This window comes from Falco punctatus (genome assembly GCF_963210335.1).
Source record: "Falco punctatus genome assembly, chromosome: 4".
In the NCBI taxonomy this organism is placed as follows: Eukaryota; Metazoa; Chordata; class Aves; order Falconiformes; family Falconidae; genus Falco; species Falco punctatus.
This window is the reverse complement of record NC_137583.1, coordinates 51,410,188-51,435,222: the sequence shown is the minus strand read 5'-3', so window position 1 is coordinate 51,435,222 and position 25,035 is coordinate 51,410,188. Positions and strand designations below refer to the sequence as shown.

General features: G+C 43.5%; 1 protein-coding gene across 15 annotated transcripts in view; it reads right to left on the bottom strand.

The window, feature by feature from the left end:
* MAP4 (microtubule associated protein 4) overlaps window positions 1-25,035 on the bottom strand; it is a 167,031-nt gene that overhangs the window by 44,212 nt on the left and 97,784 nt on the right. For 11 of the 15 annotated variants that reach the window (XM_080385734.1, XM_080385747.1, XM_080385735.1 and 8 more), the window contains 9 exons: window positions 21,011-21,142; window positions 16,894-17,004; window positions 16,170-16,298; window positions 14,520-14,585; window positions 13,075-13,215; window positions 10,426-11,295; window positions 9,186-9,329; window positions 8,197-8,367; window positions 2,697-7,055 (listed from right to left, as the gene is read on the bottom strand). In XM_080385734.1, the coding sequence (XP_080241860.1) occupies window positions 2,697-7,055; window positions 8,197-8,367; window positions 9,186-9,329; window positions 10,426-11,295; window positions 13,075-13,215; window positions 14,520-14,585; window positions 16,170-16,298; window positions 16,894-17,004; window positions 21,011-21,142 (6,123 nt within the window). The remainder of the gene's footprint in view (window positions 1-2,696; window positions 7,056-8,196; window positions 8,368-9,185; window positions 9,330-10,425; window positions 11,296-13,074; window positions 13,216-14,519; window positions 14,586-16,169; window positions 16,299-16,893; window positions 17,005-21,010; window positions 21,143-25,035) is intronic. The other 4 variants (XM_080385738.1, XM_080385739.1, XM_080385737.1 and 1 more) reach the window with 2 other exon arrangements.

Below are 25,035 nucleotides of genomic sequence, written 5' to 3'. Positions count from 1 at the left end.
TAGATAAGGGATTAAATTCAAATTGCATGAACAACCTTACATTCACCATTTCTTAACTTTAAGCTGCAAAGTCAAAATTAGAAAAAAAAATTACAGAAGTTTGCAGGCCTAATTTATGAAAGATACATACAACTTCTGTCTGTGTGAGAAATCTGCAGCATCACAGTTGCCATGACTCCCAAGGGAGCTGTATCACAAAGCTCATACCTATTTTAGTAGTACATACAGGAGCTGATGCATTTAGGAAAGCCGTCCTGTTGTTCTAGAATGCATAGCATAAGATGACATGGGAACCTGGCTAAAGAGATTTTAGTTACCAAACTTCAGCAGACAATCCTCCAAAATATCTACATGCATTATTCTGATAGTAGACCTGACTGCTCACCAGGTGAATGAAAAATAGCTTATATGGGCGGACACTAGGTGTTGCAAAGTATGAGCTTCCCAGTGCCACCTGACAAATACAGATGAAGCGCTGGCCACATTTTGGGGACCAGTGAAAATAAAAAACCTTTATATTTTCAATTGTTATCTTAACAGCAGGATGAACAGGCACGTAAAGAGTATGTACAGTCCATGGCCTCAACAGCTTAGTGAAAACCTGGACTATAACAGTGATCTCCTGGATCCCTGTAGCTCCTTCTCCATCCAGTAAACAAGCACACTCATGTTCACGGTCCTGAATCTCAACACCTTTCCCTTCATTGATTATGGTTTTAACTTGTGTTCAGCTGATGCATGAATTCACTCTTTCACCCTCGGATCCAGCCTAAGGCACTTCCACACCAGTTGGGCCAACTCAGGGATTCAGCCCGGGCTTTTGCCGATGTTTCACAACTCGCTGAACAGCTGCTTTGCTATGAGCCGGGCAGTGGATGGAAGGAGAGACAACCTCAGTAACGTCTCTGGATGGCAAAGCAAATCTGCTCCTCCACTGCTAAGAGCTCAACTTCAACTTATGCTTTGTCACTCAGCCCAGCTGTTGCACGGTCACCATGAGACTGCCCAGAGCCATGCCAGGGGCTGGGGCTGCTGCCAGCCTCAGCACCCTGCACCCGACAGCATTCGGATTTAAACTGCCGTAGGAACCTGTCAACCGACATTTCCAAAACAAGCTCAGTCATTCAGAGCTTCTCTTAAAAAAGCCCGACAACTGTTGAGTCTATGAAGTGCTAAAGGATGAAAAGCAACTGAGTATTATCAAAGTCCTGCACAAACTTACAGATCCAAAGTATGTACCAACTTACTCACAGGCTGAAGTGCTACTTGAACCAGGAATCCTTCAACTCCGTACCCACATTACCTGTGCAAAACATTCTGGAGCAGCTTTTCTTTCTTGCTACTAAAATTCCGCTCCTTTGAATACCGCAGTTAGCAAAGGAAAATATAGACTTCTAGTAGACAATGGAAAAGCTTTAAAGAAATGTTTTTTTAAAAAAGATGCTGCCTTTAGCTTTCCCTTTATTTTGTAGCATCATGCACCAAAGAACATTACTTCTGCAGGCACAAGTTCATGCAGAGAACACTGCTTTCACTAAAATAGAACTACTTCAGGTTATGCAACACTCATTAAAATTACAAAACCTCTCAAAAACCTGACCAGAATGTTAAGGCGCACTTGAGCTCTATGTTTGTTAAGTTAGTGGCTGCATCATGCAAACTGGCAGCAAGGAACTCCACAGAAACAGGAACAAAGTTTCATGCCTGATGACAAGGCAAAAAACTAAGAGCGCCTAAGGGCAGGGATAAACTACCTCAGCCCGTCTCAGCAGACTGGAATTCACAGTGGTGATGCCAGTTCTTTCTGAGGAAGGTTTAGAAGAAGCAGAAGTACAAGAATATTTTTTTGTTTCATTTCTATCCATACTACATTCCCCATTTCACAATTCCTATGAACATCATTTAAATTCTATTACATTAATCCATCTCATTTCCTATGAGCACAGTGATCTTGTTCCCCGGACAACAGCTAGGGTAAACAGTCCAAAACGCTTACCAGTCCATCCATTGCCTCACTAGAGAGAGAGTCTTAGAATCAGAGTCAGTCCCGTTATTGTTTTGTTACAACTCTGCTTTAGTAAAGGTGATTATTCTAGAAGGAAGCACATTCTGTAGACTTAGCAGTTCAAGGTAGCTTAAAATACAGTAATTAACCAACTGCAGGAGGAAAAGTAGGTGGTTGCAGTTAGCCTGAGGTAGGATTAAAACCAAACCCTGCAACGCGACAGCGATCCAGAACACGTCCTACCACAGGAACACTCCGCTCCCTGCCCGCCAGTGGCATGCAGTGCTATTCAGTGATCCCGATGATTCACCGTGGCACTGCAGATGAAGGTCACTTTCAGTCCCAGATGACAAGAAGCTAATATAACTGAACACCAAGAAGTGCAAGTTTACTTAAATATTCTATGATGTATATGTCAAATTAAATCTTAAAAAATAATAATTAAAAAAAATCAAGAGTCCTGGAACTTAGACCAAGCTGTCAATCCTTCAAACTCTGGGAATTAGCACTGTGAGACAGGCAAGCAGAACTAGCAGCCTTTTAAGATCAGCCAAAAAACCAGTCATGCCACACTCGCTTGTGCCACATAGGATTAACAATTATGTATTCATGCCAATGCACTGACAAACAGCAAGGTCCTGCACACAAGCTGTCTGGATTACTGCTGCGAGCTCAAACCGCAAACACACACCTTTTTCTTGCCTCTGCCGGCTCATACCAGTGGGTTTCAGCTGCCTTTGTTTCTCTCTGTCTGGAGCAGCAGACCTGGCTGGCAGAGTCGGCACCCCTCTTGCCTTTGTGGGTCTCATGTAGCCTTTTATCTGTTCTGCTGCTTTAACTCTCTCTTTCTTTGCCTCCTTCACGGCTTTTTGTTCACATTCTTCTTCTTTTTCTTTAGTTGCATCTTGAGGTTTATCTACTTCAGTCTTCAACACCGCAGCATCCTTCAGGTGAGCTTCCCCAGCGGAAGCAGCATCCTCTTCTGCAGGCTGAGGATGACCTTTATGGTCACCTTCAGGACCAATTTTGGTTGTCTGGGCAGCTGTCAGGTTTAAACCTGCAGCCTCTGCTTCAGTCGCTTTATTGTCCAAACTGCCCAAGCACTTCAGCGAGCTCTGCTCATTCTTCTTGCCTCCATCCAGCTCAGCCCCTTCAGCTTTATTCTCCATCAATGCTTCTGCCACAACCTGCGGCACCGTCGCTTCTGCTTTGCTCTCTGGTGTCACTGCAAGTTCTGGGGAAATGCACGCAGTGGCCTTCTCTCCAAAAGAGATGGTTGCTTCTGGTTTCTCTGTCCCTTTGGCATCTACAGGAGCTGGTCTGTTTTTTGAATCTGCCACCTTCTGAGGAAGGTCTGAGGAAGTGTTGTCAGTGTTGTGCTTTTTATCAGTGGTTCTTACTTCTTTATCACCCACCTTTGCCCCAGGAGAAAGGTGAACTTCGTCCTTCTTTGATTTAATGTCCCATTTAACTGAATGATCCAAAGAAAGTGGTTTCCCTGCCTCACTGCTATCCTGGGAACCAGTCCCTTTGGTTTTACCATCTTTCTTTGAAATCTCTTTTCCAGGCTCTTTGTGCCCCAGATTGATCGGTTGCTCACAAGATTTCTGCGTCTGTATTTCCTTCTTAGCACCAGCTCCGGGCTCTTTGCTGCTTTTCTCTGCTACTGCTTCAGGAGGAGGAAGCCCCTCACTTCTTGCAGCCTCATCTGCCTGCTTTGGGAAGCCAGGAGAAACATCACCGGTGTTACCGGGGCCAGTTACTGCAGTCTGAGCAAAGGGTTCAAAGTGGCTTCCTTTATTATTCCAAAGCATTTGAGGGCCAGTAGGAAAGTTTTTAATATTTCTGTTTTCATCAACAAAATCCATGTCTTCCATTCCATATGCCATCTCAGATCCCCTGGGAGGCTGCACTTCAGTCCTCTTTGGTTTTGTCTCTGGAAAAACAGGCTGTTCAGGGGCATTTTTAGCCTTTTTACTGCTTCCATCATAACCCCTCTTTTTAGATCTATCAGTTACTGCAGCCTGAGCGTGAGCTGCCGCTGCTGGACGCTCTAGGATAGGGAGTCCACCCGCCTCCCTGCACGGAGCAGGAGCTTCTGCCTCAGGTTTGTCAGTTACCTCCACGTTACGAGGAGGAAACAGTTCTGCACCTGCTTTATGCTCCAGAAGAAATGGCTGCTGTAAGTTAGCCTCCATCTTTTTGCATTTGTCTTTACTACTTGTGTGCGATTTTTCTGGCTCTGGAGGACTAGCAGGAGCTTGTACTTTAGTAGTATCAGTTAAGTCATCTAGCAGACTTGCTAAAGTACCGGAACTAGTCTCTTTGCCTTTATCAAAAGGCTGAATTTGATTAATATTTCCCACCTGTTCACCTACTGCAGGGGTGTTACCTGGACCCAGTACAGCAGGATGCTCAAGACTATTTTCAGCCTTTTTGCCTTTCACATCTCTGCTTTTTTTCTTAGGCTTCTCCATCACCGGTTCCTTGGTTGGGCTATGTGCTACCGCTGTGTCTCTCCTGTGCTCTGGGAGAGGCTCGGGTGTACCTAGCTCCCTACCTTTACTCTTGGGCCAAGTTTCTTTAGTGTTGACTATTTCTGGCTCTACTGTCTCATGACCTGGAAGAATTGGCTGATCAGACAAACTTCTATTGCCACACTGTATTTCAGGCTTTTCCAGCACCTTTTTGGTTATACCTGCCCGATTCTCCAGCAAAAGCTCTCTTTCAAAACCAGACACGGGATCTTTATCAAAGGTCCTGTCTTTTGTGCTTCCAGCCACCTTATCTTTGCTCGGAAGATTGCTTGTTTCCACCTCAGCATCCAAGACAGCTGCCTGCCCCAAAGGACTTTTTTGTTTCCCATCACTACACCTCTTCCTAGGTTTGTCTGCCACCAGTGTTGCATCAGAATTTACCACAGCTGATTCACCTGCAGAGATAATTCCAACCTCTCTGCCTTTATTAACCAAATCAACCTCTTTTGTTTTGCTGAGCGTGTCAGCCATAGCAAGATGTTTTGCTGCCTCTCTCCTACTCTCCTGCAGGAATGGTTGGTCTAAAGCACCCAAATCAGCTATTTCCTTTTCCCCAGTATTTTCTTTAGGCTCCTCTGTTACCAGTTCAATTGGCCTTTGTGTTTTAGTTATATCTGGTGTATTCTCCCTAAAACACTCAGCAGTAATACAGCCCCTCTCTCTGCCTTTATCACTGACTTCCTTAGTTTTATCAATTATTTCAGGAAAACTACTTGGATCCATCTTATTCTCAAGAAAAGGCTGCTGGAAAAAACTTTTGTCACCTTTTTTACTTCTTCCATCACTACTTCTCTTTTTTGGCTCGTCTGCAGGATATGCATGTGTAATGCTTACTGATGGATGTCCTCTAGAAGCAAAACCTCTGCCTTTATCCGGGTAAGCTATTTCTTTTATCACCTCATCTGTCCTCACTCCACCAGTAGGTTCGCTTAGATCCTCCGAAAACATAATCTGCTCTGAGAAGCTTTTTATTTTTTTTACTTTCCCTTCACCACGCTTTTTTTTAGGTCTGTCCATCCCATATGCAATATTGGGATCTTTTCCAGTCTGCTGCTCTAACGCAATAAATCCTTTCCCTTTGTTTTTATCAGGGGAATCTGCTACCGTCATTCTGCCCACTGCTTCAGCGGAGGTGGGAAGTTTGGTTGCATCAGATTTATCCGACAGAAGAAATGGCTGCTCTGAAAAACCATCAGCCTTTCTGTTTTGCAAAGCAGTAACTTCCTTGGGTTTTGGTACAACTAATGGTGTAACAGGCGTTTTAGTAGTATCTGTTGGGGTCTTCAATACCCCCCCTGAAGTACTAAAGTCAATGGCCATGCACTTATCCAAGGACATGGGTTTAGCTTCATCGGCTGCCTCTGGCTCGTTAGGAAGCTTGTCCGACCGTGCTGCAGCCTCTAGAACAGCAGGCTGTTTGCAGGCTTCATTTTCAACCCCTTTGCTTTTTTCACAACTACCTCCTTCCTTTGCTGCTGCTTCCAGTGATCCACTGGAAGTCTGAAGCTCACGATGGACAGTGTCACTGAATGCCTCACGCCTGGGAGATATGCATTTAGCCTCATTATCTTTATCAGAAAGGAGCAATTCTGAAGGTTTGGTCTGTAAAGCAGCTTCCACTTTGCTTAGATGGATCGCTTCTGAAAGAGGTGCCATCAGGTCAGCACTTTTTGACTCCTTATACTCCCTCTTCTCATTTTTATCAAGAAAATCCTTCTCCATAGGCTTGATTGGCCCCTTTGCTGTAACAGATTCCCCCACCTTAATCTTGCCTACCTGCTCCAAGGGAACTTCTTTTCTTTTGCCTTTAGATTGCAGCATCAAACTACCATCTCTCGTTTCTTCTGTTTTCATGACAACCCCATTTTTTGCATCCAACACAGATTCTAACGGCACACTGGGCTTTGGGGCCTGCTGTCCTGGTGCTGGCACTGAGAAGGCATTTTGTTCACCCAGGATAGGACTTCCAGTTGTTATTTTAGCGTCCTTTGGCATACCTGAAGCTCTGCTTCCTGAGGCAACTGACTGCTCTCTGTGAGTTTCAGCAGGCATTACAGGACACACATCTGGTTTTCGCAATTCAGCAGCAAACGGAGAGTTTCTAGGAGCTTTTGAGACTGTTACATTTTCATCCCAGAACTCCATTGTTCTTGGCAGCTGGTTTCTCTTTTGTTTTGGTTTCTTTTTCTTTTTCTTCACAATGGCCAGAGAACCTTCCAAATCCCAGCTCTCCCTTGGCAGATCTCCGCAGCTCTCCACAGACTCCGACAGCACACCAGATGGCTGCTCAGTCGCCTTCTTATGTGAAAACCTACTGCGAGGGGATGTTCCAGCACCACATCTGAGTTCCACTACAGAACAGGGGTCTACTTTTGGGTCAGTACTCTTCTGTTGTGGGATACCTATTAGACGTTCCTCTGGTACATCTGTAATGGGCACTGGTGCAGGTTTTGCTCTGCCAAACCTGCGTTCACTTGATTTGTTAGCTTGCCTTATTTGTGCAGTAGGTAGACCTGGAATACAGGAAGCCTGCTCAAACATCAAAGCAACTATTTGCTTCATACAAAAAAAAAAAGTATATCTATATACACACACTATATATATGTGATTTTAGACATCTAAAACATTCCATACATTCATATAGATAGAATTTCCCAGCACTGATACCACACTAATTCTAAAACCACCTCGGTAAGGCTGGGATAGACATTTATCCGCACCACCTATTTCAACTACTACCGATAAATAGGTCAACGCTATTTAAAAATATAGTAATTCCTGATACATGCTCCTAACCCCACCAAAAAACCAACAGTTCTTGTAAGGACATGCTATAGCTTTTTAAAAATGCATTAAGGATCCATTTTGTCTTAGCAAGACAAGATAACAGACAGGCTTTTTATATCTCTAGCTGGCATCCTTCCAAAATGTGAAAATAGAAGTTTAGCAGAAAGATGAGACCGGGGAAGAGAAAAGGGGCATAATGGGGAAGAGGGAGCAAAAGAGCCAAGTTTCCCACAGCACCCACGGTGAAGCAGTGGAAGGCAGAACCTCTGTACCAAAGTCAGTTGCTGTACTCGGTTATCAGCAGTGCTAGGTTTCCTTAGCTACAAGCCACTGATTTCAGAGAGAGCATCAGTCATTTGTCAGTTAGCCCTGGCCCACAAATCAGCCTCCAGTCACAAGTGTAAGCAATCACAGCTCATCAGAGAGGCTGTGTTAGTGGAGCAGGAAAAAAATTACGTTTTCCTTTGGTAATTACAAAACTCAATTTAGAAGGAGGTCTTCACTAGGAGTATTGTAATAAGAATTAATGGTCCTTTTTAAACCCAAAATAAAAAGCTAGCAGTAACAGCAAAAAGATGGTGAGCTTTTAAATCCTACAGCAGAAAAGAAATAAGCTAGTCCCAGTGATAAAGTACTAGTAGCACACATATTTAGGCTCTTAGTTTGGTGAGGGGAAAAGAGTATTTAAGAGGGCAGAGATAAGAGGCAAAGTGCAAACAGAATCACCAATGAATGCAAAGAACCACACAGCTGCTTGGTGCAAAAAAGATTTCTGCTTGCTCAAGTGGCAATGCAGTCAGTAGGAAAAGGTGAATAGTTCACAAAGGATATTTCCATTCTAAAACTGAATTATTATTTATATTCTACCTGTGGGCTCCTGCAGGGCTTTTTCTTGCTGAGGTTCTGCATGTTGGACATGGTTGTGTTCAGCCGCCTCCTTTTGTTTCTCTGTAACGGTCACATCCACAGCAGTAACAGATTTTTCCGGAAGGAGGTCTTTATTTTCTAGTGAAACAGCTTCTTTTGCTTCTACTGGAACTGAAATATGAAAAAGACGAACAGAATGCTTCAGTTCTTACGAATGCAGGCAACCTGCAGTTTAAAAGCAAGCCACTGGAAAGGGTATAGGTCTTATTTTATTTTTAATAGGAATGAAGTCTATAAGATATGGCAGTCTACTACGTCTTATCTCCTCACAATCCCATTTTAAGCAGCAATTTTATATTTTGGCAGACATGCCAAGGTGGAGGTAGAACATGAAGCAAAGACTTTCCTGGGGCTTAAGCACAGGATGAAGGTTTGGGGTTTGGTTTGGGTTTTTTTTAATCTTCATTTTTGTAATTAACCAAATTCAGACTATACTAGCTTCCCCTTGGAATACAAATCCAGAATATACTCCATTATCAGTCTGGAGTCCCTGTCTAATGCTAATCATCTAGTATTCATATATACCTTTGAATACATTCAAGCAGATACTACAAAAATCCTACACATAATTCTGTAAGTTTTAATTTGTAAGACATAATTATGTTAAAGAACAGTCCTACATGTAATTAATGTTATTTCAATTTTAAATAGGAATAAAAATTATGACAGACATTGGTACAATGAGGAAGAAAAAGACAAGTTAAAGAATAGCAATTTCAAATGTTATCTATTTATATCTATTTACATCTATTTATAACAGTGCCCATGTTAGCATGCACTAATAACCTTCTTGAAATTAAACCTTTGTTGCTTTTTCATTGCTAAGGACTGGAGAACAGTGGCAGTGAGAAAGAACTTAGGTGGTGGGGCAGAATTAGCTGATAGCAAAGTGCTGGCTCCAGTTTTGTATTGTGGTTGGCATTCCTCACCTGCAGGCTCTGAAATATGGTTTGTCTGTTCTGGAAGATGCTCTTCATGGTGGCTGGGAGGTGGTCTGCTGTCTTCAGCTTTTTCTAGAAGACCAACGCAAGCTTCTGGGACTTTTGATTCTTGTTCTACATTTGCAGTTGCTTCTGCAAATGGAAAGTAAAGAATAAAAATTCGTATTGTTTTTAATTTAGATTACATTAATCAAGGTAAAAACCAATTCCTCACCTAATTATTATCTTCCACAAGAAACTAAAAGTTTTCCTCACTTTCAAAACAGTGGTAATCTGTTTTTTAGATCACTTTCTACCAGCTTTCCCCTCCTGAAAGCCTAAGTATTCTGCGAAAGCATATCCTTCCTCTATTGCCTGACGTTCACTCTTTCGTTCATCCACCTGTGCCTCTCAGTTACTACATTCTAATAGAGGGCTTTTTTGTTAAAACTTCGCACTTCTGAAATTTACCCTTATCATTAAACTAAAGAGTTTTAGAAGGTAAGAAAGAAAATATCTCGCTCCAACTCTTCCTGCAATCAATCCACACATACCGCCTCTGCCCAGAGCTATTTGCTATAATTTGACAGCAATTTTCTCTTCGAAAGAAGAGTGTCCTTAGAGAAATCTACACAGCACAGCAAATCTTCTGTCCACCACATGGAAAAATGAAATCGCCCACCTCACCACTTCAACACCTGTAGTCGTTCCAAGGAAATGTCACAAAATTATCAACAAAGCCTATCAGTCTATTCAGAAACCATTTTCAAGATAAGAAACTCTGAAAACACTGTTCTACAGGATCTGTTGGAGATTTCAGTATAAACTGAACACATACAGAGGATGATAGCAGTACAAAAATAAGTACTAATAGGGATGAACTAAAATGTCTCTATAGCTGTTGTAAAAACATAATCACTGCTAAGAATGTCAAGTAAAAAAATCATCATTAAGATATTCTAGTTTTATGTTTTACAAGTGAAAAATCCTCATGAAGCAATTCCTCTGTATCTTGACAGCAGAAATGAGCTCTACTTAAGATGTTTTGTGCAAGGCATATCATAATCTTAACTACTAAAAAAATATGCTTTTTAGTTGACAGTCTTACAACAATTGTGCATCTGTGTAGCCATCACTACGTGCTACTGGCAGTGTTGCTGCTAGCGCTACGCCAACTTACAGTGGCCTTCTCCTGCCACTTGCCTTCCTACTTCAAGCCTGAACAAAGCTTTCAGGCATACATACTCACCTGCAAGAGGCTTGTCGAAGGGTGACTTGTCTTGCTCAAGAGAAGACTTAGACGTCATCAGCTCTTCAGATGCAGCACTCTTGGTGTCAGCTGCAGGGACAGACTTAGCTTCTGCAGAGGCAAACCTGGAATCTATGGTGGAGGGAGGCTTGGCTTCTGCTACAGCAGCAAACCCAGAATCCATAGCATGATGGTGGTTGACTTCTGCTGCTGGGGCAAACTCTGCACCTGTTGCTGGGGCAAACTCAGAATCCATAGCATGAGGAGATGTAGCATCTGTTGCTGGGGCAAACTCAGAATCCATAGCATGAGGAGATGTAGCATCTGTTGCTGGGGCAAACTCAGAATCCATAGCATGAGGAGATGTAGTATCTGTTGCTGGGGCAAACTCAGAATCCATAGCATGAGGAGATTTAGTATCTGTTGCTGGGGCAAACTCAGAATCCATAGCATGAGGAGATTCAGTATCTGCTGCTGGGGCAAATGAGAAATCCATAGCATGGTGAGACTCCACATCTGCTGCTGGGGCAAATGAGAAATCCATAGCACGGTGAGATTCCACATCTGCTGCTGGGGCAAACCCTGCATCTTCTGCTGGGGCAAACTCCAAATCCATAGTATAATGGGACATGGCACCTGCTGCTGGGGTGAAGTCAGTATCTGCCGCTGGGACGGATGCATCATTGACAGCATTAGGAGGTTTGGCTTCTGGTGCAGAAGCAAACGCAACATCCAGAAGAGGGCTGGCTTTGGCTGGAGGTGCAAATCCAGCATCCAGAGCTCCAGGTGGCTTGGTGTCTTCTGCAAGAATGGACCCAGCTTTTTCTGCAGAAACAGACATGACATCCGAGGCAGGAACACACGCTGAATCTGTTACAGAAACACAGATCACAGAAATCAACAAAAAAATACAGAATGTAAACACCTGACAGTGCAGTTTTACGACTAGATAAAATGGGGCTTTCACTCCCTGTCTATCTTCTTGTCTTTCAGCATCACCTACTCCCCACCTTATGCCAGTGCACTCAAGTTGTACTAACTAGTCTTTATAACACTCTTCAAGCACCCAAGTGCTTTTCCTACTACAGCTTTGCGCGCCTTGTTTTGTATCTTTGACTACAGTGTCAGACATCCGTCTGCTCCTAACACACATCAGCCAAAAGATGCATTGTTTTGCTTTAAAAACTACGTGATGCTACACAGCTGGCAAGAGACCAGAGCTGCTGGATCCACTGTGAGGAGCAACGCAGTCCAACAGAATCTATATAGGAATCATAAGAAGGGGGGTTTCCTATATAGCAGGACACAAAGACTTTTGGTGTCACCTTTGTAAGCCCAGCTGTGTTTTCCAACAGCACATGAAACATTCCTGAAACATTCCAGAGCCATACGTACTTCATTTTAAATACTGTTTATGCTGTTCATGGGTGGTATGATGGTGCAACCAGAGCAGGAGCACCGGCACTCTTGACACAAAAGACACTGCCATCCAGTGAATCACCAGCTGCCCTTTATTCTTTCGTGCCCAAGTTGGCCTCGTTCATTTTTTACATATCTACTAAACACTGAACTGTGGTTTTAAAATAACATTTGTTAGCTCACAGTACAATCAAACCACTGCATTTGTTAGCATTTTCATAAAATGCCCTTAAAGGAGTTTTTTCAGTCAGTTTTAGTTTAATATTTCAGCTGTCTAGAGGCAATTTTTTACAAATTATCAAAAGCTAGAAGCACTAGAATTCTCTTCTGCAGCTATTAATTTCAAGAGCCCCAAGCACTACCCATGCTCTGTGTAATGCAGCACAGTGACCTGAACATCTCAGACATGTTGCTGAGTAGATGCTAAAAAAACCAAAAATGTCCACTGATTGTTTGAGTTACATCTAAAAATATCCTCCCCAAACAACGGAAAATATATTAAATCTTAAATTAGATACCTAAACTGAAAAAGGAAAGAAATCAGAAAAATGGGAAAATTCCCTTCTAAAAGAGCACTTCAGGATCCATTTAGATAAAACCAATATTCCAGTGAACCAAACCAAAAAGATACATTATGCACTACCCCTCATTTGGTTTTGCCTTTTTTTTTAAAGTAATTATCATGATCGTCTCCAAAACACAATTTAAAGATTGTGATTTTACAGAAAAGTAAGACAGTAAATAAATAGATATTATAAGTGGTATGGATGCTCCCTGGTGAATCATGGCACGTACTGGAATTAACACAAAGAAACCGGATAAAAGACTGGTACAAAAATGTACCAAGAGTCTGATGGTATCCATAAACATCTTAAAAACTGTCTGTTTTAAAGATTCTTTAAAACAGAGTTTTTAAGGTATTTATATACTGTATCAGACTCACGGTACAACCATGTTCTTGACACACCTTAATTTTCTGGAGCTAAAATTTTGAGAAATTAAAGAATCATTAAATCAGTTACTAGGCTGTGACAAGAGTTGAAAAGTCACACAGACTTGCTATTTTTCACCAACACAATTCAGGTATCGTAAGCCTTTAGCCAGAATGGGATTTGTTAACACCTTGCTGTGCTTCCTTCAGAAGAGGCAATCCCATGTCTTTCCACCATTATATGGTGGCTTGTGAGGGGCTTGAACCCAGCACCAGTCTTTAGACTGGAGCAACTTTACCTGATGGCACACCTTTTGGTCCACCAGCAGCGTCAGCCTCTCCTGGGGGTGCTGCTACTGCAGTGGGAACGAAACCAGGAGCCACTGCCATGGGGCTTTCCGGCAAATTCACCTTTATTGCTTCTGTCATGGTGGAGGACACTGGGCATACAAAATTAAGTTTCATTAAGTACTCAAAGATCTTAGCAAACAGCCTTCTCTTCTGGAGCTGCCAGGATGTGAATCACCCTCTCAAGGCGCTGCCTGGTCTGTGCTCTGTGCAGCAGCAGCCTTGATGAGTAAGCTCCCCCACTTCAGCATCCCAGTTGGGTCGGACAAAAACAGAATCAGTTTTTATCACCACTTTTCAGAAAATTAATTCGCACAGTACCTAGGAAAACACTTGTGTCTTGAGAGAAGCTGAGGAACATTCAGTTACAAAGCACTCCAGCTCTACCCTGAGCCCCAGGCAGGGCCACCAGCTCCAGAACCACTTTCTACCCAGAAGCAATGTTAAACTGCTCTCTTCTTAGCTTGTTCACCAAAATCAGCAATGAAGATCCTATTACAGATCAAATATAGTAATATACATGCAGCCACCACGGAATCATGTTCCAATGGAGCTTCAAAGATTTAACTGTAACCAGAATCTAAAGGTAATTGGACAGAAATACACAGGTTTGCAATTAGAATTTAGTTTACAATTCCGTTCATTACACATGAGCCAAAATTATGTTTGTTGGTGCCCTCAGCTGCACTGACCCTTAAAATCAGTGAACTCGAGTGCTCTGACTTGTCACTCAAGTCGACAAATTTGACTTTGGATGTGTACAAAAATTAGAATCCTTGACAGCAGTAAAGTTTCAAAGCTTCTTTTCAAGAGTAAATTTTATTCATCCTATTTATTATTTTAGTGTCAAGTAATGCTTGAACACACATCCCAACTGGAAATGAAGGTATCTTCACTATAACGGAGATGCACAGAATGGACACACGGTCTGGAATCCACACAGCTTGCTGCTGAACTTACTTTATTTATTTTTTTCACACATCTACATCTGCTAACTTAATTCAATCCCCAAAACCCATGAAAAGGGCATGCTTTCAGTCAATTAAAGCCTTGCTACACGATATGCCCCAAAAAGGGCATGCTGCTAATATCTACTGACGCTTGGTCTTGGAACTGCATATATTAAATTTGTTACCCTAAATACAACAGTCTATAAATTGCAGGGTTCTCCCCACCCCTTAACAGCACTAAACCAGAAAACGTGCTTTAAGTAGCATCTCTCTAAAACACACTTCTGTATTAAACTGATTTGAGAATCAGAAACAAGTGTTTTTCTTGGTCAGGTCCCACTTCATTACAGCCTTGTGTTTCTTGGAAAAGGCAGACAATGCTCTGCTTCTGCTGTGCAAAACTTTCTATAGAAAGTTCCTGCAGATCAAGTGAAAAATATTTTTACCTGGTGGCTCAACAAAGAAAGAGGCATCTGGTCCCTTCACATCATGCTGAGCTCCCATCCAATGTTCTTCAGGCATCATGGAAAACAAACACATTTAGTCCTGCCACTGACACCAACACAGCTCTATTTTTTCAGTTGAAGATATTGACTCTGCTGTTTTACGAGTTCATTCTCAGGAAACATTTCAGTTCCCTTTAAGAACGGTACCAGAGCATCACATTCTTCTGTGATTACAGCTAGTGAAAGCTTGCATCAGAGAAGAGCCATAACCAGCACTGACCCCAGGGCCCAAGCGAGCAGGTTCTTCCCTCAGTTTTTCTGGGCAGCTGGCTTTAGGTGGCCCTGCCTGAGGAGGGGTAGGCAAGATCACAAGATTGCAGAATCTCAGCCTGGCCGGGGCTGGAAGGGCCCCCTGGAGCCCCCCCAGCCCACCCCCCTGCTGAAGCAGCTCTCCCAGGGCAGGCTGCACAGAGCCACGTCCCGGCGGGTTGGGATGGCTCCAGAGAAGGAGACCCCACAGCCTCTCCGGGCAGCCTGTGCCAGCGCCCGGCACCCTCCGGGGAAAGAAGTTTGTCCCCAGGTTCCGCAGGAGCTGCCTGTGGTGCAGCCTGTGCCCGCTGCCCCTTGTCCTGCCGCTGGGCACCCCTGGCAGGAGCCTGGCCCTGTCCTCCTGGCACTCACCCTTAAGGTATTTGTAGACATTGATAAGGTCCCCTCAGCCTTCTCTTCTCCAGGGTGAACAGGTCCACCTCATAGGGCAGATTCTCCTGCCCCCATCATCTTTGTAGCCCACTGCTGGCCCCTCTCCAGTAGCTCCCTGCCTCTGGAACTGGGGAGCCCAGCACTGGACACAGTGCTGCAGACATGGCCTCACCAGGGCAGAGCAGAGAGGGAGGATAACTTTCCTTGATCTGCTGGTCACACTCCTCCTCACACACCCCAGGGTCCCACTGGCCCCTTGGCCACGAGAGCACACTGTAGGCTCATGGGCGACTTGCTGCCCACCAGCACCCCCAGGCCCTTCTCCACAGAGCTGCCCCCCAGCAGTCGCCCCCAGCCCGTGCTGGTGCCTGGGGCTGTCCCTCCCCAGGAGCAGGACCTTACACTGGCCTTGGTTGGACTCCATGAGGTCCCCTCTGCCCAGCTCCAGCCTGCCCAGGTCTGGCTGAACAGCAGCGCAGCCTCTGGGGTAGGGGTACCAGCCACTCCTCCCTATTCTGTATCATCAGCAAACTTGCGGAGGGCACACTGTCCCCTCATCCAGGTCACCGATGAATAAGCTGAACAAGACCAGACCCAGCAGTGACCCTGGGGAGCCCCAGGCCTCCAGCTAAGCCCTGCACCGCCGATCACAGCTCTCTGAGCTCTGCCATTCAGCCAGTTCTCAGCGCACCTCACCACCCACTCATCTAACTGTAACATCTGGAAGATGACCTCTGTCTCCTTCCAACCTCAACCATTCCATGATCTCCTGACATCTCCAGAACATTCACAATGAACCACGAATCATCACTGTGAATAGGATACCTTCTAATCTTGACTCATTTTATGTATCAACGTAAAGATTCTTTAGGACTAGTAAACTGAGATTTTCCAGCTGCATGCCCTTCAAACCAGGCAGACAGTAACAGCAAAACATCTGTTTCTTACCTTCTTCAGCTTGCAGAAAATCTGCAGTTGAATCCAGGCCCATGAAGGCTGATGGATCTAGAGCCTCTGCAGGAGAATACAGGGGCCCCAAGAAAGGTTGTTCAGGTACCAGCACAGATCCATGTGGTGCTAATGAATAGAAGGCCATTCATTAATCACCACACTAGCCCTAATGACTCCCCTCTAAATTTTGACATCTATACACTTGGAAAATAAACTTCTGTTCTGCACACAAGCAGTTTAGATAAAGTCTGTAAGCAACCCTCTCAGCTTTTCTTTACAAACTGCACTGTAAATTATCTGTGTATATACACTTTTCAACAAGGTATAAGACATTAAACACTGGCAAATTATTTCCCTTTTGCTTTCTGCTTCTGCTCCCGTGAATTCTTTTGTTAAATAACCACTTAAACTCCAATAGTCCAAAAACTGAGGACCACTTTATGAAAAAAGTCCATGTCTATTCAGGTTCTACCCATGAAGACAAGAGCCATCAGTAATGTCTGCTTTAACTCAACTTGTCTAGTTGTCCTATTTCCTTCTGCCTTCACTTCAAAGTACCTTCCTGGAAGTAGCTATTGGAACGGCTTTAGGCACAAAAAGAAAAAAAAATTAATTATATAATCTGTGAACTTATCAGTTTAGTAATTTCCAGCACATGAAAGTCAACAGAGAACACAGCAAACACTGACTATTCAGGGACAAATGCCGAGGAGGAACTCACCATGGATGTCTCTGGAAGCATCAACATGGTCTGTAAACAGCGGCACATTCTTCATGTCAGTAGGGAACAGTAAGTCAGGCAGATTCTCCCCTCTGTGCGTGCTGAAGGGGTCTGGCAGGAGACAAAAACGAGGCCAGTGTCACCACACAGGAGGAAGAAACGGTGCAGTGAGATGATTTAAAAAAACAAGAAGCTGCACCGGACCCCACCACCGGACTTCGGCGGAAAAGCTGCTTTCAGCATTATTTACCAGGGGCAAACACCTCAGAATAATCAGAATTTATGCTCAACAGTAAAACTGCTTCCTAGGGAAAACTGACTAAAGTTTAGATTATGACCGTTGCATGGAGAACCTGTCTCCTCCTCTCAAGGAGGAAGCATCTGCTCCTGACCTGAGGGACACACAACTACCTGGAGCCAGGAACAACGGCTGAGCTCCTGAGCAGACCCAGGAAGGCCTCTGTAAGCTGCATGCTCTCCTCCCCAGAACAATATAGCAGTATAAACTGACTGATGGGCCAGTGTTTTAACCAAGTGACAAGCCAGAGAGCAAAATAACACATTTCCCCGTGTCCCGGGCAGGTGAGCAGCCTTCGCCCTTAGTTCCAGACCAGACGCACTGGTGGGGCTCTCAGGATCTTCAGTCCATGTTTGCATGTTGTCTGGTGTCAGCTTCGGTTTGTCTAAGGTGCATTAGCTTTGCTTTGCTTTTGGACCATGTTTTAAGTAGATATATCATCTGCAAAAGATAGTATCCAGCAGCTGAGGATGCACCAAGAGAAAATTCCTTTTCTGCAAGTTTTATTTTTTGTGTGCACACATCTCCTTTCCCCTCAAGTAATCACCATGGGCATTCAAACCAGATGGGACGAGAGAAGTCCCGTGCTGGCTTTTTTAAGGTGGATTACTTGCTGAAATGCAAGTCAGAGAGCAGACAGGTGAGCTGACTGACAGAATAAAACAAAGAGAATATGACCCTCCCATGAGTTAGTCACTGTACCATAGCCATCAAGGGCAAAACACTGCAAGGGAAAGGAAATGTAACATCCCATTCCTCTCTCAAGTTATTCTGTAATGTACAAACCCTTGGATGTGTTTTATGATCAATAATTCCCAACACATCTTGCTGGCTTATGCCAGATATCCATCACATTTCCCTCCAGACAGGCACAGCCAAGCAACGAGAGGTTTCGACTGAAGCGGCCTCTTGCAGACGAGTGACATTTCTCATGACTTTCTCACACGTTGCATTACCCGGGAGGTGAGGAACTTTCTGTTCCTGAAATGGCTGCCACACACCAATTTTCAGACACTGCACAGATTTCTTCTGGTTAAGCACAATTAAAGTTGTTAAAACTTTAATTTTTATTTAAAAAATAAAGTTGCTAAAACAGTTGAAGGCTGCTATTCATTTTTATGTCAGGCATGCTATCTGTGGGGATGACGACCAAACTTCAAATGTTCACATACCCACAGTGCTCCAAGATGTCAAGATCAGGTGAGCTGTATGGACTCTTCTATAAATCCATCAGACTATTTGAGATGCCAAGAAAATGTCTTGCTTCAGAGTAAATTGTAGGAAATTTTAATTTCAAGCTGTTTAAAACCATATTACCAAGCTTAAACTGCCTTTATTCCAATTAAAAAAAACCCAAAAAACCAAAACCAACCAAAAAACCCACCAAAAACCACCAAAAAAACCCCAAACCCACAAAAAAAGCATCATGACTGAAACCAATTTAAAAACTAAAAGAGATGCTGATGATCTACCCTCTTTGTCCAGCTGTTAGATGACGTGGCAAAAATGTGCGACCCAGATTAAAGCCCATCTCTGCTGCAGAGGGAGAATGGGGAGAATTGGAAGGAGTTATGGCTGAACTTTTGTTTCCCATCTCCAAAAATCCTCCACAGACTTGAAGTGGGCCTGTGCCCTACTCAGGGTTTAGGGTTTTGTGACTGGTAGCGATGCTCCTCTGCTGCTGACAAGGTGATGCTTCTAGCAAAACACACTGCAGCTGAAACGGAAAGGCAGGTGGGTGAGGATGAACAGTATGGATGGGATACAGCCAGTTCAGGGAAGTACCAGTTCTTGCCTGAAGTGATCCCTTATAGTAATTCTCTACTTGCTGAAAATGTGCAGGTTGTTTAGAATATTATGAAGCCAGACATTTGTTAAGAATCTGGAAGCACTGCTTCTAGACAGCTGGAGGCAAGATCAATAAAACATTTACGGAAGTTTCTTTTTAACTCGCTTCCACCGACACTAGTATCCTTCGCTGTTCAGAGACGTAGTTCCGATTTGCCAATGATGGGGGGCTAAGAGAAGCATATTACTGCAGATCGTTTAAATAGGAGCTCTTCATGCTTAGATATTTACCTGTAGTTACAGTAATAAATCATGACACACTTGTGATTAAGGGCTTTGCAGCACCTTCAAAGCTCGCAAGCAATTAGATCATCTTTGAGTTTTATTCATTCTACATTACAGTAACATTTTAAAAACAAGCCCTTCATTACAGACAGTGTGTAAAATAGATATGTACAGTTTTGCTCACAACTGTTACATTAATAGGGTTGGGTGCCGCTGCCAGATCCCAACACAGTGTTTGTAACGTACAACAGCAAAGCCCAGAGCAGACTCAAACACACTCTTTCAGCTGCCCACAGAAGTGGCAGAGCTGGCATTTCCCATGTTTCTCACCTAGGAACAAGGAATTACAGCAATGCTGGTCAGGAGACCGGTTACACCACTGACCAGCGAATTCTCTCCTTGGGAGGGAAATCATCCTACTGTTTCCCAAAGCGTGTGTATAAAAATATTTAATAAACCCATAGACTTTTCCAAGTCTGCTGTTCATATTTTTCTCCTTCTGCTGACAAGTCATTAAAGCTTGTCTATCCCCTCTGATGCCTCTGCTCAGTTATGGGAATTGACTAACCTCTAGGCAGAATCTCTTGCTGACACAGAGCAGTATGGAAGAACACTTTCATACCAAAGCATACATGGTACCTTATGCACATACAGGTGCGCAAGGTACTCTGAAGACACAAAACCTAAGGAAATGTGGTTTCATGCAACCCATAACCCAGAGATTCACATTTTTCAGGCCAAAAGAATACTGGGTGGTGGGCTGGGTATGCAAATTGCTCCTAATCAACAAGTATGTCATCTGGCTATTGAGCACAACTACATCAACATCCCATTCTTTCATCTAACAAAACAATGGAAAGGAAAAAATCCAACAACTGTGTTTTAGAAGCTAGCAACTCTTTGTTCCAGTCGCTCACTCCTGTAACAATATGTAATTTCTTCACAGAATCTCTTAGTCAATATGAGATTCAGATACCAAGAAAATAATTTAGTAAGCAGGTCTACAGTGCTCAAAAATATACACAGAAAAAAGTTTCATCTTGTTCCAGCCAGTATCTTTCCCAGGTTTATTGCCTGTTATAATCTGGGCAGCACATCCATTTCTCATACCCTCCAAGAGCTAGCAAGTAATTTTCCATAAGCTTTCTCAAGAATGAGATAAAATTAGGTGAAAGTTGTTGGGTGAAAGGGTATCTTTTTGCAGGAGCAAGTTACACAAGGTTCATCTAATTTTCAAGAGAGTCAGCAGCTACACAGGCTGCCTCTGGAACAGACCGACCTGCATTGCAGACACAGCTACGTGACAGCTGGAACTGGCATTTCTGAGTGCCAGGGAAGACTGGCTTTTAGCTGTCAACAATTTTGGCAAGGTTTGCACTGAAAACCACAGCACTCTAGAGCGGTTAAACTGTGGGAGTCAACCAAAAAGTGTTATCACCATGTGAGCCAAGTCAAGGGGAAATCTGCACACCCACAATATGTGCTCTAACACGCTGGACTAGCAACTCTATTTTTAACCAGGTAGACTGTGCTCCAGGGCACGTTAGGGGCTTGATGTGCTAAGGTAGCTGGTGTCAAAATGTCACACCTTTTAGGAAAACAGAGCAACACATCCTGAAGAACACAGGCGTGAGTACAAGGCAAGAGAACAAACCCACCCTCAGGGATAGACAGGCTAGGGCTCTATCGTGCTACACAACTGATGAAATAACGGATGCTACAGATTTATGGGTAATACAGTCATACCAGCCATTTCCATGGGTCTGAATACGGGCTGTGATTCAAAGCACAGGTCTCTGTCGTCCATCGTCCAGGACTCATTGCGATCAAGAAATTCTTTGTAAGACAGCTTTTCATCCATGATTTCTCCTGGGAATACTGAGATTAGAGAAGAAAATGACACAGTCAAAAGTGAAACATTAAACTGAAATATTTAAAATAGGTTACAGCATGATATGACATTCAGGGATCAACAGTAACATGAACTGTTAGCCAAACCAGAGACCATGAATATTCATTTGTTCCTGTTTTGATACAGCTCTTCAAATATAAGAAACAGAGTAACGGGAATTTCTGCATCTTGATACACATGTAAGATCAAGAATGGACTCACACATCAGAGTGCTGTCCTGTTTTCCAATGTCACACAATTCACACCAGCTCCTCACACTCATCTTTAGGGAGATTTTTCATTAACGTAAGAGCTGGAACGACCCTCAACTTGCAAGGCTTAGCGAAGCTTTCCTGTCTGTCAATACAGAAACACTGAACACAACTTGCTTATCAGGTCACAGTGGGGAGGAGGGCAAGCCAAAGCCCCATACTCTCCTGCCCAGGCATCAACTCGTATGCACCAAAGCTGACCATATTTTCAGAAATGTTAGCACCACCACAGACATACAGTACCCACAGGATGGTTTTGCTCTCTATTTTACTAGGAAGACAAACTCCAAATCATTTAAGTGATAACTTTTCCCTAAATACTTCAGAGGCCTTTATTTGTGCACCTTTATATTTCACACTTAAACCTAATCTTCCCCCAGTTTACAATAAAGACAATTCTCTGAACACATAAACACCTGATGGTTTGTATCTGACCAAGGAAAACATTAATCTTTCTTTGTTGCCCATGTTAAAAACAGCTGCACTGAGACTAACAGCTTTCAGCAATTTGAGACGTTAGTAGAGTCAAGTATTTTATTACCAAAGCTTTGGTAGGCACCTTCCACAGCCTACAAATGTCCCACAGAAAAATGCATGGAAATAAAGAAGAAATTAGACTACATAAAACTGCATAAATAAGGTTTGTCACAAGGAATATTGAAAATATACAGGTTAGCCTCTTCCTGAAGTCCTTACAAGCAGCTGGAAGATATTTAGAAAACTAAAGCAAGAAAGCTCAGCTGTGAACTGAGACACCCTCCAGCAGCAGCACTAAGACACACTGTGGGCTCTCCTCTTCCTCACCTTCTGTGCCTTTTAATCTTTCTGTTTTTAATAACGTCTCCACTTTGCTCCAGCCTATTCACTCCTCCCAGCACGGCACCTTGGGATGAACTAGTGGATAAACAAGAGTCTGTAGCATCCCTACACTCCTGCCACAATACGCAGACGTACAAAACACTGCCAACAGCCCCAGCTGCACCAACATCTTCATGAACAAGGGGATTTCACCTCTGTCCTGGGAGGCTGGGATTTAGAGGTCCCTGAGAGTGCTGCAGCCCTCTAAATCCCAGTACTGTGCCCAGCTCTGGAGTCCTCAGAATAGGAGCGGGGCCAGAGGATGCCACGGAGATGGCCAGAGGGCTGGAGCCCCTCTGCTGTGCAGCCGGGCTGGGAGCGCTGGGGCTGTCCAGCCCGGAGAAGGGAAGGCTCCTGGAGACCTTATGGCAGCCTGTCCATACTTAAAGAGGGTTTATAAGAAAGATGGGGATAGACTTTTTAGCAGGACCTGCAGCGACAGGACAAGCAAGGGGCAATGGTTTCAAACTGGAAGAGGAAAGATTTAGATTGGACACAACGAAGAATTTTTTTATGCTGAGGGTGGTGAGACACTGGCACAGGCTGCCCAGAGAGATGGTTGATGCCCCAGCCCTGGAAACAGGCTGGACGGGGCTCTGAGTGACCTGATCTAGTTGAAGATGTCCCTGCTCACTGCAGGGGGTTGGACTAGATGGCCTTTACGGGTACATTCCAGCCCAAACATTTCTGTGATTCTATTCTGTGAAACAAAAGCAGCAGCTAGTTGTAATGGCCAGGACAGGAAAAAGCACTAAGGCATAAATTAAGCTCTCCTTGCAAATAAGAGACGTATCAATAAGTACAGCATATGAAAGCTAGCTATAAATACAAAGCTTGATTTACACTTAAAATTAATGCACAAAAAGTCCTGATCTTCAGCTGTGTCAATACTGGCTACTCTATGGTAGCTCCCTCGTAGTCTTAGCTGTTACTGCAAAACGCCCAATTACTTCAGCTTTCAAAGACACTGCCAGATCCTGCAGTCATACGAAAGAGACCAAAACCTAAGTCCTAAAGTTCTCAAATATGACAAATGCAGTGGCAAGGCTCAAACCAAATAACCAGACTAATGACTTTTAAGATTAATTTTCATTTTAAGAGGCCTGAATTTGTCGACTCTTCTATTGACAATATTGGACTTTCAAACTGATTCCAGTTTCCAAAAAAATATTTTTTTTTCTTTCTTTCTTTCTCTCAGACCAACTCTTTCTCTCCTTCCCCAATGGAATATGCTATGCTCTCTTGCCAATACACCTCTTTATGTTTTTAATATTTTTACCTTCACTTAGGCTAACAATATTACTTGCAAGACTGGAGCTCAGCAAAGGAAATCGATAGTGTGCCTCAAAACATACCCCTGAAGACGACCCTTAATCCAGTGCAAAACTGCAGTTAATAAAAGCAGAACCAATGTTAACACACAGAAGGAACACAACAGAAGCAATAATTAATGTATTATTGTATTTGTATACCAATGCTGGTATACAAAAGCAACAACCGCTGCCTTTTCTAGAAGGGTGAGGTACCAGCTAGCTGCAGAGAATTCATAGCAAGGTGGAACAGAGATCCACAGAGAGACTGTAAAAATTATTAATAAAGGGAGAGAAAGCAAGAAAGATGAAGGATGTCTTTTGTGCTTTTTTTGGTCTGTTTACATCACAAAATAATGAAACAATACCAGTACAAATCAATCAGTGGTTACGGCAATTTGATCAGATATTTTGTTTTTACAAGAACTGGAGGGGATTCAGTTAAGTTAGAAACACAGCAAAATCTCAGATTAGTACATAAATACTACTTCTCATAATTAAACGCTGGAGTTCAATGACATGCAGTGTCCCTGGGTTCTAAAACTTTGCAAGGTCAGAGGCATATGACGGTCTGCATATTCCTATTTTGAGTCATTAGCAGCAATACACTTTAGCAGGGACTTCACAGATAATCCCCAGGAAAGGCAGAAGAATTAATGAGCTTTAACTCCCTTCAAGGCATTACATGAACTGTGGCGTGACAGACAGGGCAGAGGACTAGGGTAGCATTTCTCTACCTAAATTCAGAGGGAGGCAGCAATGGTGTCAATAGGATTCAGTTACCAGCAGCTGGGCTCCGTTGGTGGGCAGTGGGACACGGGCTCTCCCAGCCCGCGCTGCACCCCAGCTTGTTCTCCTGCTCTGGCCAAAGCCCTGTGCTTGGGTGCTTCCAGCTCCCAGGTGCCCTGGACAGGGACGTCCCAGCTGTGCTCCACTTCCAAGGGGGCTGAACAATGTTGTACCAGATGTGCCATGCTGTGGCTGCGGTGAGCAAAAAGGAACTGGATCTTCAAAGGGAAATGAGACAGGCTATTCACAGGATGGCTCGTGGCACAAGTGTTTGAACTCGAGTGTCCCACAAGAAACAACTGAACAAGTAACTTGCTGGAAACATGGGGTTTTTCCTACTGAAATTCAAAATGCAGAGAACGCTGCCTACCAGCCCCAGGCTGGGTACTGACACACCATGACAAGATGAGCACTAACTACAGGAAACAATATTATGTTCTAACAGAAGTTCGCAATAGTAGAAAAGTTCCTATTCAGATTGTAATCCAACTAAATAAAAATAAAATGCATTTATTTTATACCCTTATATGCACTCTGAGGGTCAGAGAATGGTGATTCAAAGTATAATTCTAGTAAACACAAGATCTTCTACTACTTTGCTTCCATGTAAACACCACCAAGAGAAAGCACTGAAGAATAGCGTTTGAAAAA